Source organism: Triturus cristatus, chromosome 8 (assembly GCF_964204655.1).
Source record: "Triturus cristatus chromosome 8, aTriCri1.1, whole genome shotgun sequence".
Lineage (NCBI taxonomy): Eukaryota > Metazoa > Chordata > Amphibia > Caudata > Salamandridae > Triturus > Triturus cristatus.
Genome location: NC_140591.1, coordinates 998,459,559 through 998,478,012, shown reverse-complemented (window position 1 = coordinate 998,478,012; position 18,454 = coordinate 998,459,559). Strand labels below are relative to the sequence as shown.

Here is an 18,454-nt window from a genome sequence, read left to right as displayed (position 1 = left end):
TGAATATATTTATGTTGGAATGTGAGGTTCGGGAGCTATAGGATCCTCTTGTGAGGGTCCATTATCTGATAATATACTCTCCATCAATTGAGCCCTACTTGAGAATAGTGACCAAGCCCTTCCATCCGTGGCTCTTGACCAGATTCCGTTTTCATTGTAAGTTATCAGCACAAACACTGGATCTAAAACTTGGTTATTCACTTCTTTGACTTAAGATCATTGAAAAAAAACCTGGACTCAAAGCTGTGGTGTGTGGGATAGTGATCCTCTCATTCCCTTCTCCGGGGTATCCATAAACCCAAGGGAGGAAGTGGAGTGCCCACTGACTGGCTGTCTACCGACCCCAGTTGACTGACTCGCTGCCATACACCCTGTTTTCTACTCAGGTCTTCAGATACCAGAGGAAAATGGGTATTGCGTAGCTAGCTGCCTCCTCACCTGTCAAATATGGGACTCCAAGCGACCATGCCGGCAGGCATTGTTATCTGTGCTGGCTCTCACAAGACTGCTGGCAACACAACACTGGCTTCCTGCTCTCAAATTGAAGGCAGAGAACCATGGTGCTGGAAACAGGCAAGGGAAAGCGTTGAGGGCGGTGTGGCAGTATAGTAAGACAACAAGTATCATTTTTGTTTTTGGGGTGGGGGAGGGTGTCAAGTGGCCAGGTAAGTTTTTAGCTATGACCCAGGGCATGGGAGGTGAGGATGGGGGAAGAGGAGGAAACGGGCAAGGGTGGTAGTCATTGTGGAAGGATGCTAGGTGTGTTTTCAGTTTGGGCAGGCAGGTGGCTACCAGACAGGGTTTGGGTTGGCCAGCAAAAGGCACCAAACCAGTAAAAATTTTTAAATTACAGCGTTGATATGTGAGGTAGTCGAGCATTTTTTGTGCATGCCTCTCCCGCGACTCCTTTTCACTCTCATTGTCTTATCTGATGTCAGGTAGAAACTCTCGGAGGATAGCATTTTAGTTATTTTTTTTAAATCATTTTTATTGAAATTCTACATGTTGACACAGTCAATGGTGGCATTTGCAGGGCATTTGCACTCGTCTACAACAGCGCAACAATATCGCTGCTAGCTTTGTAAAAGGGAATAAAAACAGGTGCAACATTTTATAAGTTGCATATGGGGGACAGATTATGCATTTAGTCCTTGTGTAAGGTGAGTGGTGAGTACTAGTACAAGTTACCAAAGAGAATGTAAAAAAAAATAATAATCAAAAAAGCAAGTGAAAACAAACGGCAAACAATGTAAACATGACCTTCGTATTGCAGTCGGTGGGATATGTGGGACGGCATGGTAGGAAGGCAAAGGGGACGTAGTGCAACATCAATTGGTAGATTGGTACACTATGGAGAGCATTGGCGATGACTATCATGTAGCAGGGCACTAGAGGAGATGGAATGATTACAATGGGGACAGTGCCTAGCATTGGAGAAGTGTGTGGGAAGAGCCTGGAAGAGGTGTGCATAGGACAAGGGCAGAGCGCACAGCTAATGTTCTGATCAGGCAGAAGTTCCGAAGGCAGTAAGTGTAGGGTGTAGGGGAATGACCGGTTGTGCAGCCACTACGCTAAGCAGGAAGGGCATAATCCTACGTCGGGGAAGTGAATGCAAACACCAGTTCGTACTAAGCCATGGAGAGAGGGCGCCTCGTAATCCATCTGGCTTCCTTGCATCTCAGGGCCACACTCTCAGCTTCATCTCACAATAGGACAGAGTTGTTTCATCCAGCCACCGAAGGAGATTAACTTGACTTCAAGCAAGGTGTGATGCTATGTGTCACTAACGGTAGGGCCAGGTCTACGAAACGTGTGATGGTTTGGCACTTTTTCAAACGGGTGAACAATCCCAACATTCCTGCCTTCCAACTCTGCAGGTCAGGAATGCCATATCGCTGTGTTAGTTCCAACATCTCAGTTACCGACAACTATCCCTTTATAATTCACTATGTTTGGCATCGCCCATTGCCCAGCAGTTCAATTTATTTGTTCATTACCTGAAGGTATTGAGTGGTTCTGTGGAGACGCTAAAATCAAGACTAGCTTCCAGAATGACCCTCTATACATATAACAAATCGTTTCAAAACACTAGTACCGTTAAATTAATCAGACTTCATATGAAAATTAATAACTTAATAAAGAAGTTACACCTTAAAATAGTTTTATTGATATTTACCACTGTGCTGTAGTATTAGTTAGTAATTTACGTGGCTAGCTAGCTCATTAATTATAATTGAACACTCTGTTTCCCTAGGAATTCAGCATACTGAGCAAAATTCATAATGTCTGTCAGTTATGTCCTTTTGTAAATAACAGTAGTTACAATTACCAAAGTTAAATGGCACTCAATTTGCCTTTGTTGGAGGTAATAGAATTTGCAGTCTTTCTTGCCAGGAATCAAACTAGTGACCTGAAGACCACACTGCATATGTCATTGCCTAGCATTCACGTCACAGAGCCATCGTGCTGGCCAACCATGAGTACATATATTCCTTCAGCCATAGATCAAAGTAGGGGTGAAATTCCAGATTCTTTGTTGCTAATTGCAAACATATGCAATGGCACACCCACACATTGTACTTCTTTAATATACACCTAAATTAGCCTGGTTTAAGTCGAGCAGAAAACGTAGGATAGTGCATGAAAATACTGTTTCTACAGGAGTGGATAGCAAGGGAAGTCATCACTTGGAAAAAAAGTTTCCATTGAAAGGAATTCAGGAAGCTTGCTCAGCAGTTCGGGCTGGACTGTTCCCATTGGGCACAGGGTCAACACTGATTTGCATATGGCTGGGTCCAAACTGGAATGGCACAGTGAGCAAAAAAACGATGGATTTAGGCCCAGATCTCTGTACTGGGGTGAATGTATGACATTGTTCTGCATTCTGTCCATCAGTAGTTCTTTTTGCATCTGTATATACTATACCAAAGTAAGGTACAGTGTTCACAGAGTCCAGGGAGTCGCCAGGGGTATAGCAGAGGGTAAATCAGGTAAGTACTAACTCTTTGTTGTAGTATCCTTGTTAATTGACAATAATATCTCCCCTGCTTTTTAAAAGTAGTCTCCTTGGTCTGGACATCTGATTTACTCTTGTTAATGTATGCAGTATGTTTCCAGATTGCTGTATTGCTCCACTGTCTATTTACATGTCACGAAACTCAGTTTGAATAAGTTGCAAACTATTCAAATCACACTCTTAAAGGAGTGCAATGTCTTAGGAAATCTGACCATCCATCAGTGCCCCATAGGTCTTTTGGGCGGTTTCCAATATACAAAACGCACCAGAGAACTTTCTTCCACTGCTGATTCAAAGTTGTCTCCTATCAACATTTGGTGATAGGATGTTGACACCAGACGGAGTCGCATTATGCAGTACTTCACCTGACAATATCTCTGGGTCTAGTCTCATAACTGCGATTATATTGCCGGTAGGCTCGTTGATCATAAATTTGTTATACTACAGTTTTTGAATTTGATTTATCGGTTATTGCTTGCTCTTACGGTTCTGTGTTTTGTGTGCCTTTAGAAGATTGTTTCTCTGGCAGGTGTGTGCTAAACAAATCAAATAAATACAACAATACGACCTGTTAAAATTACTGCAGAATTCCTCCTGTTTTTTCAGCACTTTTCTGATGCCTGACAAACTCAGATCCTACAAGGCCTCATTTCCCAGTATTCTAAAGTAGTGGGTTCCAAACTTTACCCCAAACCTACACCTTTAGCACGTTCATGATCAAATATAAAGTTATGCCTGCGTTGCACTCACATACAACCCTCCTCTGGAATGAGGTGCTTTGCAGGCTATGGGAGCCTCTTCCTTCAAAGGATCCTCTTGAGCAGCTACTCTTTGCCATGAGTTGTGAATAGAAAAGGCTGGATGTATTTCATTGTGGGCTGGTGTTTGATGCATGCCACTTTCTCTCACAGCAGGTTCCCAAACAGTGGGCAAAGAGGACTTGTCAGTATTTATATTCCCGGTGCTTTTATCATGACCTCCCCTCTTGGCTTACATTTTTATGCATAAAAGGGACTCATGTCCAGGAAGTCGATAGTTATTGGGAGAGGTCCAGAGCTGTGAGCTGTTTGCACTTCTTTACACCTTTGACTGCTTGAAGAGGTGTGAGAATGAGTAATTAGGGCGGAAGTCAGAAAATATGTTTTAATTTGGTTTCTTACAAAAAAAAAGGTAAGATTTTAGCTTTCTTAAATATTTACTTCTAATGACAAACAAAGATCTCTATGTACTATTGATTTATTTTTCACCAGTAAGCTTTATGCCATGCAAATGTTTTTTTCTAGCTCCTTCTAAAACAAAGCTAAAAAAGTAGGCTTTTAAACACTGTACACTTTACCACCGTAAACAGCTACTGCAGCCTCAAATAATAACAAGGCATTAGTAAATGCCACCTGTATACACATGCAAGACGGCCCTGTTTATATGTTCTACATCTTAACATTGTGTAGCTGAAGCCCTCTTTCACGTTGTATAGCCACACTCAACTTCCATAATGTCATATATAGTCTTTACATGTTGAAAATTGCTTAATTTGACATTTCAACACCGAGGCCTAGTCCACAGTGTCTTAACAATGCTTCTCAGCCCACATTCTAGGACTTGGATACTAAATGTGTGTGAACAAATCCTCACTGTGACTTTACGGGGCATTTACTTTATACAACCTGCGCAGTCTATGCACACTTGAAGATGAGGTTGACTTTCACTAAAGCGATAATTACTTGTCATATATGGTGGGGGTCCCCAGTGTCCTTCCTGTTCTAACCTGCAAGAGGATATTGCCATCTTGATATAGGGTAACGCAAGGCCTAGAAATGAATATTTCATCTTGATGGGGGTCTCCCTTTAAGTAATACCTCCCACCACAGGAGACCTTTCTGGTCTGGTATCAAGCAATATAATGTTACAGAGTATCCCTTTGCCCTTGTTGTAAAAAATCTGTTTTCCCTGACTCTGTAACTCCTCTCCACCTGCCCACTTCCCAGGACTTTCTTTTAGAGTCTCCAGGTCCCTCCTGACGCAACAAGGGTACACTGGGTAGCAAGGGCATGATATGTCCTATATTGTTGTTGGGGTCTGTGACCTCTGCAGGGGCTGGTGAACATGAGCTGCAGCCATGCGGCATAATAAAACTTTGCAGTTTAGAATAGTCAAGACACATTTTTTTAAATTTAAATATCAGATTGGTTTGGCAAAACTAGAATTGAATCTAACATAATATCATGATCATTTTAATCATAATTCATCTGTTTTCCAAGCTTCTTAATCACCCTGTCTTGACTGATATCTTACTTAATCTACTCACCAGCCGTCCTGGACGCTCCTCAGTCATTCTCAGTAGAAACTAGAACTCCCGTCAACCTTTCAATTTTTAATTCTTTTGGAAACTTATCACAAATATAAAAAAAATATGCATACTCTGTGGAGGATACTATAGGTATCACAAACATATAGGTATTTGAACTTCATCACTTATACATTTAGGTACTTCATATTCCTCACTGTGCTTATTTTTATTTGCCTTGGTGATCATGTGAGGCGATGGCCTTCACTGTGTGGTCTAAGTTTTTGTCTACCGATTTGTGTCCCGGGTCCCATTCCCAGGTGGGTAGACGTAGAAGCTTTTGGCTTCATTTTTTACCCTTTTAAAGACACTTTCAACTCTAGGGTGTGAGGAGGTTCGCATGTAAACGGTGAACATAAGCCACTGCATGGATCAAATATTTTCACATTGTGACTACTCTGATGGTTAAGGCTTTTTCACTTTTGGTGGTGGTTTTGTAGAGTCAAAAGGCACCCCCTTTTGACGTAAGTTTGTTCATATGGTGTTTCTTCCTTTTGAGACTGCAGGTATTTGAGAATTTATGAATGATGTGTGTACGGCTTAGCAGGACTCTGTTATATTTCTGCAGGTTCTGGGTACAAGTAGACCTTGAAAATGTGGCATTCCTGAGGAAGGCAGTTTCACGCAGAAACACGCATTAAAAACACAACAGTGTAGCCACAGTTCTGAACTAATAAGATGAATGACTTATAAATAAAATATTGAATCATGTACAAAGAAATGTAAACACATAATTATGCATTCGAAGACTGGCTGGCAATGATTTATTAGAATACCACCATGGCCTATGTTATTATAGAAAAGAATGTTTTAACAATTGGATATATGCATGAGTTCCTTGTAGAGTGGATGGTTACGAATGAGAGTACGAGGTATATCCTTTTGCGCATTTATGGTATGTTTGCACTGGAACGTGTAAGAAAAACCTGTTTTAAAATCAATGAGGATGTATTGTGCATTAAAAAAATGAAAAATAACAATTGTTTACCAAAGAAAGATGTTATCTAAAGGTATAGATTGTGGGACTGCAAAATAAAGAATTGAAATAAGTATTACAATCCTCTGACCCGTTCATTTTTTTGTTTATTTGTGAGAAGTTACAAAAAGAATTACATTTGAAAGGTTGACGGCGGTTCTAGTTTCTATTGAGAATAATTTTCCCTGCCCTAGTAGCAACAGTGAAGCAGGGGGTCCCATGTTTTTAATAGGGTGTGGTCTGACGGCTAGAGCTGCTGCCTTTGGTGCTGGAAATCAAGGTTCGAGCCTCAGGGTTGCCTCCACATCCTGTGATTCTGGGAAAATCACTTTGTTCCTACCAAAAACAAACAAAAGAAATGAATGTGCCCTTGTGTAAGTAACGGGTGCTCATGTAAAACGCTCCAATACCTTCGGGTCGAGTTCGCGCTATATGAATCTGCAACAACAACAAAAATATATTTCTACCCTCCTCAGTCATTTCCATGCATGTGCCAGAAATGCACTTGCTACCTAATATAAAATGTCTCTAGTAGAAGTAGTATTCCAACTCTTACATGTCAGGTAAAAAACAGTTCTCTCACAATTTCGTGCCTTAAGACACCCCTTACTTGGGGGAGCCCCATTTTGGGAATCGCCTCTGCTATTTTTCAGCCTCTGACCCAAGAGCAAAGTGTGTTTTAAAACACTGGGGTCTTGCTATGGTCGATGCGATAATAGAGTCACTGTAGGAAATGGAGTGATTTGCTTGACAAGTATAAAACACCTGAATTGTATGGACTTTGAAGATGGTTTGCAAGGAAATATGGGCATCCTAGCAGAGTCTCAGGGGGGGCTTTTTCTTATTTTTAATAATAACGAGTTGCATTTCTTTAATTTGACATGTATTTTACTTATTTTTGTAAAATAAAACCACATTTCAAATAATTATAGCTGTCAGTTCTGGATCCTTAGTTCCTATTTGCTCTTCTGATTTCAAGTTCGTTCATTAGCGTTTGAGCGCATTCATGCTTCAAGTAAACTCACTCTCTCCTTGGGGTTTGTGTTTTGATAAAATTTAATGAAAGCTAGGATTCTCAGTTTGGCATGGTCATTATTGTAACCGACGAGGCGCCTGTACATAGCATTATTGGTAATATGCTTATAAGAAAATAAGTATTCAGAAGAAAATGTTAAACATTCATAGATCAAATACAGCTACTTGATTCTGTGCAGAGCACCTGTTGCTAATATTTGGTGTAAATGTCCTAAACACGTTCCTGTGATATCAAACTCAATCATTAAAATTGTAAACTGTGCCTATGTGATGCTTTAACCTATTGTGTTGACGATTTCGCAGCTTTTTTTCCCTTCTGACTTATGTTAAAGTCTATTTTTAAGCTTTTCGTCTTCTAATGGAGGATGTATTTGATTGGGTTATTTGTTGCTTTCAGAGGAAGATGTAATTTATGCAGTTACCATCTGGATCATTGCTGATTTTGACAAGCGATCTGGGAGACAACTGCTTTCGCATGCCTTAAAACACATGGTAAGTTTCTAGCTACTTGTGACCCCCCCGCCCCCTACATAGTTTTACCATGTCTGGAGGTGTGGTGTAAAATTCATAACTTAAACTTGCAGTCTCGAATTTGCATACCCATTCCCAGTTTTTGTTTTCAGTTATTAGATTGATTTAAATAATTGGTGGGTACTAGACACCTAAAATTAACAAAAAAGATAATTAAATAAAAACACAACGGCTAGATTTTTTAACTGTTTTTATTTATTGTTCGATATGGCACATACGTGGGCAGTGTAGGTTTTTCTCCCAGACCAGTCTGCCTCCTGGATTGTGAGATAGCCTAAACTAATATAATACAAAGGGAGTTAAAATTATAGAAGCCCACGGAGGTGTGCCCATTATGTGCTCTTCATGCCTTTCAAGCTTCCATACCACTGCCCCTTCTCTCCCCTTTGAGGAAGCTGGGCCTATTTCTGCACAGTACCCGTGTTAAGCATGAACAGGATTTTATCTTAGGTTTTTCACTTGTGGTAACTGTTACAATTAGGGCTTCCCCCGACCGTACGTTTCCAGGCATGCATTCCACTGACTCATGTGTTTGCTATGAATTGCTGGCCTTTTAGTAATGGAGGACCTGCAACTTCCACTTTATTTCAGGAGGCCCCACGGATTGTGTTTACAGTACTTGGGGGCTTATGCACTCCTGCTTTCTTTGCTACTCTGTTTCAGGGTATAGTAAACATATAGTTTTACTCGTTGACAAACTGCAGGCAATTTAGACCCTAACAATGCAGGTGCATGTCAGAGTTGTAGACTGTCAGAGTGACTCAGTTATTTTTAGTCAAACCAGAGTGACTGCAAGTAATGATATTCACCCACAGAACCGCTTTGCGAAACCACACTTGGGATCTCTTTGGGAAACCACAATTTCGACAAAGTTGTTAGCTCAGTCAAACACTATTCTAAAGAGGTGCCTTTTAAGCCTGATAAAAGGGCAAACTTGGAGATGCTCATTTTAAAAGTGCAGACTTACCGTCAGGGCCCAGCCTGTCATCTTCACTCCACACTTGTTCTTTGGCCTCTTCATTATTTAACACAAGGGTTATTATTTGAAGACTTTGTAAAACTTCATGCCGCCAGTCCAGGTCCATTCAAAGGATCATGCACCAAAGAAACAATTAAGATTTAGGATCCAGCTTTAAGGTCTACTGTACAACAGGTACTGAATCACAAGACGCTTGTACTAAACCCTTGCATATTACACAGATAATTGAATGGAAGAATAAAATTGGATTACAACAACTTTAAATTTTGGTCCTGAGTGATGTTTATTGGAATATTACTTTGAATTACCTCCCTTTAAAGAAGAACTAAACACCTGCATGTCTTCTGCTCTAAGGAAGAGGAATTAAGACTGCCAAACTAATTGAGATTTCAGGATCCTTTAAAAGGACACACAAATAGGAGCATACTAAGCTCTGTAGTATCAGCTCCAGTGGATTCCACATTACCAGGTCCCAGTTCTGTGAGACTTCTGCCTCCCTCTAGACCCCTTGTGGATTGGAGGCCACATGATTTCTGCATCTCAGTTGGCTTGGAGAATGTGCTGCTTTTCACATACGTTTTTAGAGGCCAAGGATGAGAATTGATTTGGACTACTTTCCAGTGATCAAATATTTTGGCCTCCAGTGTTTATGATTGAAATAAGACCCTCTTCACTCTTGTTAATGGTCAATCTCCTGTGATTGGTGTTTGAGGTGGTTGTAGAAAGGCACATCCATTACCTTTGATTCAACTGCTTCTACCTTTGTTTACCTCCTAAATAGACTGAATTGTCACATGGGAGTGTCCAAATCTGGAGTGTGCATCATGATACCCCATCAACAAAGTGTGTTGGTATTTGTCACTTGTAGTTGTGTTTCCACTGTCCTGGCTCTGAGAACTGCTTGAGTCTTCTTCCTCCTTTGCCTTGGGTACCTATGTTAAATTCAACCTCGATCTCAAAGGTTACTCCAGATACATTATAGCCATGTTATATAAACTATTACTAGGATTTTACAATTGAATAGTCAAAAGACAGTTGTACCCCAAAACAGATCTCCTCTGCTTCTAAGGCATCTTTTGCTGGTTCACCTGTAGATGCTGAAAGCACTCAGTCTGACCCTTTGGGTCTCCTACTTCAGATGAGCTGGGCTGCACTCCTGTGTATGATTCAGGAGGTTGTCAAAGCATACTCCCACTCAAAAGCAAGAATTTTCCACTCTCTCTTAGATAACACCATTGTGTAGATAAGGCTCAACCCTGTAAGGCTTTCCCTTCAGAAGTTTGTTTTGGCTCAGATACTCCCAGCCTGAGATCTGCTATTGCATCACAGGAGATTGCACTCTGGTCAGGTACTGACCAAGGAGATAGACACCAAATTGATCCACTTCTGAATGCCCACCAGCCCAATGTCCCTAAGCCGAATAGTGGAATTAATAGTCTTGTATTTAAATCTGAGCAGAAGCTGAAAGTAGCCTGAATATAAGAAATTCTTAAAGCCCAGCAAACAAATTATCTTCCCCAAAGACTGGTTTTTCAGGTTAAATAAAATTGAGGCTAGAGCCAATTCCTGGAAGATGCCTCACTTCACCTCTTTTTCTTTTTTTTTTTTTAATTCAAGTCATTTTTATTGAAATAACAATAACAATACAATAACTCTTCCGATCAAAAAAGTTCAAATCAGTCTTTGGAAGACAAATACAAAAACAGAAATAAATAGCAACTGACAAATGATATAAAGTAGAGTAAACATAAAGTAAAGTAAAGTAAAGTAACATAAAATAAAGCACCTCCGGCTTGCATCATCAATGAACAGGTACATATATATACATAATGCACAAAATGTGGGAGCGGCGCACCTGGGTTCAAGAGGATACACCCTGTTGTACGGACAGCCAACCTCGCTCAGAAAGACCAAACCACATAATAATATTTCAATATTTCAAGGTGGCTCATAATGAAAGGAGGATACGTCTAATGATTTCCAAAGCTTCCTAGTGGAAGGACTCCAAGTAGAAGCTTGTAGAGCCGGATTATTAGAACCTCTCAGGAAAGATAACCACTCCTGCCAGATTTTGAAGCTCACCTCATTCGCATTCTTCCATTTGCAAAGTACTACTTTACATGCCATTGTGGGCATTAAGTCCAAGAGCTGACGATCCTGAGCATTTGATATTTGTGGGTCCAGCGCCCCTAAAATAACATATACAAAGTCCTGAACAGGCCTTATCTTGAACACATGATAAATGCAGTTGAATATTTTCCCCCAGTAAGCCCCCAGTGAAGGACAATTAAATAGCATGTGTGCAAGATCACCAGAGCCTGATTGACAATTCCAACATACAGGGGACTCCCTTAATTTACATTTGAAAAGTTTGTCCGGCGTCCAGAATGCCCTGTTGAGCAGCATATATTTCGTTTGGAAGAGGATGGGCGATACCTTGTGATGAAGGGCGAACTTATGTATCGCCTCCCAGTCAAAAGTTATACCGGTTCGATTTGGCTCGGCCTCCCAATGTGATTCCACCCTTTTATGATTCCTTGTGGGTAAAGGCAGTAACAGTTTATACACCGTCAAAACGAAGTGGCCAGCACGCACAAGGCGTGGTATATGAGTTATTAACCATGGGGTATAAGGAGAGAAGTTACGCGCAGTCAGCATCATTTTGATTTTCAAAAAATCATAAAATTCCATTAAGGTGAGATCATGCCTTTGTTGCAGGGTCGAGAACGGCATTGGAGCCTTATCATCATATAGGTCCTTCACCAAATTAATGCCCTTCTTGGACCAGGACTCCCAAACTAGCCCACTACTATTATATTTGAGGTGGGAATTCCTCATCAAGGACATATACGAAGACCCAGCGAATGTCAACTTTGTTTTATGTGTTTGATCGAGTCTAAGCAAAGCCCGTCTAGTATTTAGCATGATATATTTGGAGTGTGGTAGATGTGACAGGTCCATCGTGAGAAGGGCCTCCAAAGGTGCGTGATCTATCAGCGCCTCTTCAATGTCTACCCATAGTGGTGTATAGGCAGGGGATTTTATCAACCATTGAGCACCTTGTTTGCAAAGAAACGCTGTCTGATAGTTCCTAAAGGAGGGGAGACCCAGGCCGCCTTTATCTTTTGCTAATTACAGCTTCTTCAATGAAATTCTGGCTTTCTTGCCCTGCCACAGAAAACTGCCAAACAGCTGATCCACTTTGGTAATAAAGTTATTCGAAAACGTCATAGGAGCATGCTGGCCAGATTGTTGACCAACGGAGTTGACATCATTTTGAGTGTCTCCGCTCTACCCCACCAGGAAAGAAACTTCGGAGACCAGCCCTCCAGCAATGTAGAAATCTTTTTAAGGGTCAAATCCTCATTTACTCTCAACGTAGAGATCAAATCTTTGTCAAAGTCTAGCCCAAGATATTTAAAGCACCGAGGCTGCCAAGTGAGACCGGAGTCCCCGATGATCCCTTTATCCCCAACATTGTTCAGAAGCTTGACCTCCGTTTTGTCCTTATTGAGTTTATATCCAGATACTCTGGAAAAGTCTTCAATATCAGTCATGAGGGCAGGTATGGCCTCATCCGCTCTTTCAGACACAATAAGTACATCGTCTGCGTAAGCAGTTAATTTAACAATGCAATCTCCAAATGGCACACCAGCTATCTTAGGATCATTCCTTATATGGTATAAGAATGGTTCAATTGCTAACAAGAACAAGGAGGGAGACAGGGGACATCCCTGTCGCGTGCCCTGCTTTAAACAAAAGGGGGAGGAGAAGGAACCACCCGCTCTGACTCTCGCCGAAGGACAACAGTATAGGGACATTACTAGTTTTGTAAATGATTCCCCAAGATTGAATTTACATAAGACTGCTTTAAGGAAGGACCAATCAACCTTGTCAAACGCTTTTTCAGCATCTAGAGTTATTGCTGCAGTGGGCGTACCAAGGAGTTTCGCTTTTTCTAAGACGTGCGCCAAAATCCTTGTATTGTCACTGGACAACCGATTTTTAAGGAAGCCAGCTTGGGAAGGGTGGATCAACTGGGGAAGAACCCTCTGGAGGCGAGCGGAGAGGATCATAGCAAAAAGTTTACAATCTATGTTAATCAGCGAAATTGGCCTATAGTTTTTCGGTAGCGACGGGTCTTTCCCTTCCTTAGGAAGTACAGCAATTATTGCTTCCGCTAGTGTACCTCTGACCTCGCCAGATTCATTGATGTCTTGAAATAAGTGCAGAAGGGGTTCGACTAAAAGGGAGGGAAAGGTTTTATAAAATTTTGCCGTGAAACCATCAGGGCCAGGAGCTTTCCCTACCTTTAGATTTTTAATTGCAGTCTCTATCTCCAGAGCATTGATTGGATTATTGAGACTGGCCTGGTCCTCAGCAGAAAGCTGCGGAAGGTCACACTCGTCTAAGTACTCCTTAATCCTGGATTCCTCCACTGCCTTATTCTTTGCATAAAGGTCTTCGTAAAATACTCTGAACACCTCTGTTATTTTGTCTGGGTCAGAGTGTGAGGATCCTAATGCATCCTTAACAACACTAATAGAGTTCTTCTGGACCTTGAACTTCAAGTATGAGGCTAGGGACTTACCTGCCTTGTTAGATTCGCAAAGCTTAAACCTCCTACCCTTATCAAGCCAGACTCCCGCTCTTTCGCTAACTATTTTATTATATTCATATTTCTTATTCGCCAACGCCACAAGAGACATATCATCCCTATCTTTTAAGTGTCTGATCTCTAGGTTCCTAATATCGGTCTCCAAGGCCTCCAGCTTTGCAGTATGGTTTTTGTTCATTGCTGACCTAATTTTGATACACACTCCCCTTATGGTACTTTTCAAGGCATCCCACCGAACGAGATCGGACGCGTCCCCCTTTTTGTTAATCTGAAGATAGGACGAGATCGCCTCAAGTATAGTGGACCGGTGTTTATCACTGTTTAGGATTTCATCATTCAGACGCCAAGATGTCTGACATGAGGAAGGTTTGACATTAGCAAGTGATAAGGATATGCAAGAGTGATCGGACACTACACGGGGTTCTATGGTAGTGGACTCTAATCTAGGGACGCCGTTCTGTGTTATGAGGATATAGGCAATCCGGGAATACGAATCATGTGGCGCGGAATAAAAAGTATAGTCTCTCCCAGTGGGATTCTGGAGCCTCCATGTATCCACCAATTGGAAGCGTTGACACAGGTTAAGAAGAGCTTTATGTGACTTATTTGATTTGAAGGGGCAGCGTGAGTCTCTATCTAAAGTTGCATCCAACGGCAGATTGAAATCCCCAGCTAAGATGTGTACCGCATTATCCGGAATAATTTCAAGATGCTTATTCAGATCGTTCCAAAACTTCAGATCGCTAGTGTTGGGGGCATAAATGTTAGTGACATAAAACTCTGTATTATCCCTACTCAATTTGGCCGTGACCCACCTTCCATCCACACTCGCTTCAGAGGACAAGATCTCTACCTTATATTTCTTCGCCACAAGTATCAGGACCCCATTCTTTTTGTTCACCGCCTCAGCACCCACAACCTCATTATAAAATTTATTCCTCAAATGATAAAACTGCTTTGCTTCAAGCTTTGTCTCCTGAAGTAAAACAATATCTCCCCTCATTCTTTTCACATAATCCAAAATCTTTTGTCTCTTGACAGGCTGGTTCAGGCCTTTAACATTAAGAGATAATATCTTCAATCTGTCTATACTGCATACTCCCAACGGAGAACTAATTGAGCTAATTGGCATCACAAGGTTGCAGCATCATACCAATAAACATACATTCCACGCAGTAAGCACATTCAGGGCAGTAGTAGAGTCCAACACCACCCTCACCCACGAGCACCAATGAGATGGAGACTATGCAAGCAAGAGGAGACAAAAACACAAAACATTGAACACACACCCTTCCCCAAAAAACCCTCAACCCCCCACCCTCCCCACCCCCACTGTACGTAGTAGGCATGGTGACTGGAAAGAGATTGCGTCACATCCCCCGTGCTTGACCATTGCAGAATAAAAGAGAAACCTGGAACAGAGGAACTAACACAGTCGAACGGAGGTATACTCCTCACTATTGTAATATCAAACAACCTACATCGGGAGCTCAACCCTCAGGGACCGCATCTGCCGGTCAAGATCCATTAACCAAACTAACAAGAAGCCACCAACGTGCTCCTCAAACCACCTTATTTGAAGCATGACCATTAGTAGTCGTGACCAAAGGAGCCGACACACATCTTATTGAAAGGCATTAATGACAACATACAATGAATCCAAGTAATAGAAACAACCACCTACAACCAACAGATCACTCATTGGAAAGTGTCCTAAAGCGGAGAGTCGCACTGACGACAACCCCCCACTGTGAATCGATGAAGCACATATAAAATAATGAGTTGGCAAAAGAGAACATGAAACACATATAAAATTATGAATTGGCAAAAGAGAACATGGATCGGTCACTTGTATCCTGATGCCGAGGCCTGATCAGCTGCACTCACGGAGTTACTCGTTTCCATGTCCAAGTCTTCCGGCCCATCAAGCATACGTTTCAGTTTCAGCGGATCAGAAAAAAGGTGCGGAGAGCCATGGATCATCACACGATATTTTGCAGGGCCCACAAACCCATATTGGAAGCCTCTTTTCTTTAGCATCGGTCGGAGTGCCAAGAACGCCTTCCTAACTTCCACCGTCTCTTTACTGTAGTCCTGAGAGATGTAGATTTTGACCGATTTCCATAAGATATGGTTGTTTTTCCGCATGAACCCAAGAATTTGCTCAACATGCTGGTAACGCAGCGGTTTACAGACAATAGCTCTAGGACCTTTTTGATTCTTATTTATTCTGCCCGGCACTCTATGGGCCCTATCAAACTCCAGTGGATGAGTAAAGGACATGTTGGTAGCCTGGGTGAACCACGATTCCAGAAAGGCCACACAGCTCCCATACTGATCCTCCGATCCTTCCGGAAGACCAAAAATACGTAGGTTACCCCTTCTGTTTCTGTCCTCCAACTCCGCCAGCTTCCGTGTTGTTTGATCCGCGGTTATGCACAGGCGTTTAATGGCACTACATGATTTTACTTCCAGGTCCTCTAATCTGCTAATCCTCGATTCTGCTTCTAACAATTTTGCATTGGTTTCGCGGTTATCTTGCCGAATCACCGCTACCTCTTCCTTGGTCGCTTTTGCCAGCTCCCTTACTTCATCTAGCTTATTAAGTATCAGGTCCATCGGGTCTGTGTTGCCTTTCCCTCCCTTGTTGGGTGAACTTGGATTCGACTGGTCAGATTTGAGCCTCTTCATACTTTTCACTGAGTCCTTACCGTCCGCCATGGTCGCTAGTTACGCCTATTCCGTGGGCGGACTCAGCTGCCTCCTTGTGGACCAACCCCCACTAGTAGAATGACTGACGGTCTCCGGGTCTTCTGTTGTCTTATAATATCCAATTCCGTTGAGCGCACAATAAGCCCATAGGTCTACCACATGTGATAGTATGAACGCATTACCTGTCCATTCCGTGGCTGCTACCTGCGCTGTCTGTGGATCACCGTGAATAAGCACGTACTTTCATATATAGACAGAGACGCAAAACAGCAAATATGTGCAAGGCTGGGCTGCACCGACCCAGGATAAATCCTTGTAGTAAAGCACAGGGTGATCCAGGTAGAAACACAGGGTGCCAAGTTGGTAAGTCTTAGATCTCGCGTCTTGGTATCGGATTCACTCACAGCTCCCCATCTCCAGGCAGAGGATCTAAAAACCCCGATCTAGGCAGGCAGACCGTATCACAGGCAGTATGGCAGACTCAGCCGAGACAGCTTAGATCTACTTGGGAGAGAGCAGGCCACCTCTCATTCTCGTCTTCGCACCAACAATCGCGCCGACACTGCCTCCATTACGAGTGACGAGCAGCGTCAGCAGAACTGATTAGAGTTAGGCGCGGCTCTGTACCTGACATCCCCACCTCCCAAAACATGACAAAGATAGCCGTCATTGCTCCAACGTAGCAGGGACCCCCCTCTTCGCAGAACATCACTCAGGCGCCGTTGCAATGACCTGAAGATTCCCCGGTTGGGATGCGGGTGCCGCCATTTTGCGAGCGCGGTAGGCATCAATGGCTCGACTCAGATTTAAGCTGGTTATCTACACCAGCCCATTCACGCACCCCTCCACATACCGGTTTATCACCGCAGCAACCAGCAATCGGCAGCAAGTTCCTCCGACATTGACGGGTGACTTCCAAGCCGGTCGACAACACCCCGGCAGTCACGCGGTCTCGTATCCTGCTTCACTCCTCGCGGCCATCGATCGGAGCACACCTCTTTTTCTGATGAGCAGATAGGAGGGAGTGAACCTGTCAACTTTGTAGAAACAATCAAAACCAACGAAACCCTCCTCCCACTAGACTGACCACAGCAAAATGGTCAAATAAGATGTAATGACTAACACTATTAAATGCTGTGGTTAAGTCAAAAAGTATCATGTTAGCCATTTCTCATTGGTCTTCAAATCTCTGCTGCACATCAAGACAGTATTCTGAACTGATGTTGTGCTGTGTTTGGTCAGGAAGCAGACATGAAATTCAGTCAAGAAAGTCTAATGGCCATGTTGACAGCCAGCTACTTGGTGAGATGTTTTTCCATTTTTCAGCAAAGGCAGAGAGAACGGTGATTATGTGGAAGTTTTTAAAATCACTGGGGTTGAGTCCACATTTTTTAATTGTAGTCCTCAGGCAACAGAGGTGTTATTGAACCTACAGATTTTGCTGCCAACAGCATGTTCAAGGCCTTGTAGAATAGGCGTCATTCAGAGAGCCTAATTAAAGATTCATCAGGGCTTGCTTTACTTCAGCTTCCTGTATTTTTGGAATAAATGGTACCATATCCAAAGCACACGGGGAAGAGCAAGATGCAATGAAGGTTTTTGATTTGGAAGATCAGATCATCATAATACTAGCAATCTTAGAAAAGGGAAGTCTTCCAGTTTGTTGGAGCGAAATTGGAAGGGGTTACCATGTGTGCTGACATATTTGCGCTGCTGGAATGTGTTGTCAACTGCAAAAAGTCGTCGCAAGAGGTTAAAAGTGGATTTAATAACTAAGGTGATCTTAGCTGTATGGAGTGTTTATAAACCTACAGCTGCTCTCTAAGTTCCACAAAATAGTCCCTTGAGTAGCTTCTGTGTCATAGTTGTTCAGCTTTTCAGACGACCTTAAATTGTTCGGTACCGGGCTGCCAAAAATGCAGACAGCCAAGGTCTTAAAAGAATAAAGTGATAAGCTAAAAGCTGAGTCATGCTTTTTTAGTGAGTCATCTGAATTGGTTGTACCTAAAAGGCATTAAGGTTCCATAAGTAGCACAGAAATATAGCTCGTAGCTGCTGCCAAAGTAATGTTGCACCCCTTCCTGTACAAATCATAAATATGGGTCGGTCGCGGAAGGGAACTATCGCTGGGTAAAATAATGACAAATGACCAGAACTAAATATCGGTCCAAACTAATGGGTGGGCATTTAATTGAAAACTGTGATGGAAGGATCAACCAAATGAGATCAAATGTGTGTTTGCC

The 18,454-nt window shown here is 42.3% G+C and overlaps 1 protein-coding gene across 2 annotated transcripts in view; it reads left to right on the top strand.

Moving 5' to 3' along the window:
* UGGT2 (UDP-glucose glycoprotein glucosyltransferase 2) overlaps positions 1 to 18,454 on the top strand; it is a 1,472,699-nt gene that overhangs the window by 865,549 nt on the left and 588,696 nt on the right. For both annotated transcript variants that reach the window (XM_085622547.1, XM_085622546.1), the window contains one exon: positions 7,769 to 7,863. In XM_085622547.1, the coding sequence (XP_085478673.1) occupies positions 7,769 to 7,863 (95 nt within the window). The remainder of the gene's footprint in view (positions 1 to 7,768; positions 7,864 to 18,454) is intronic.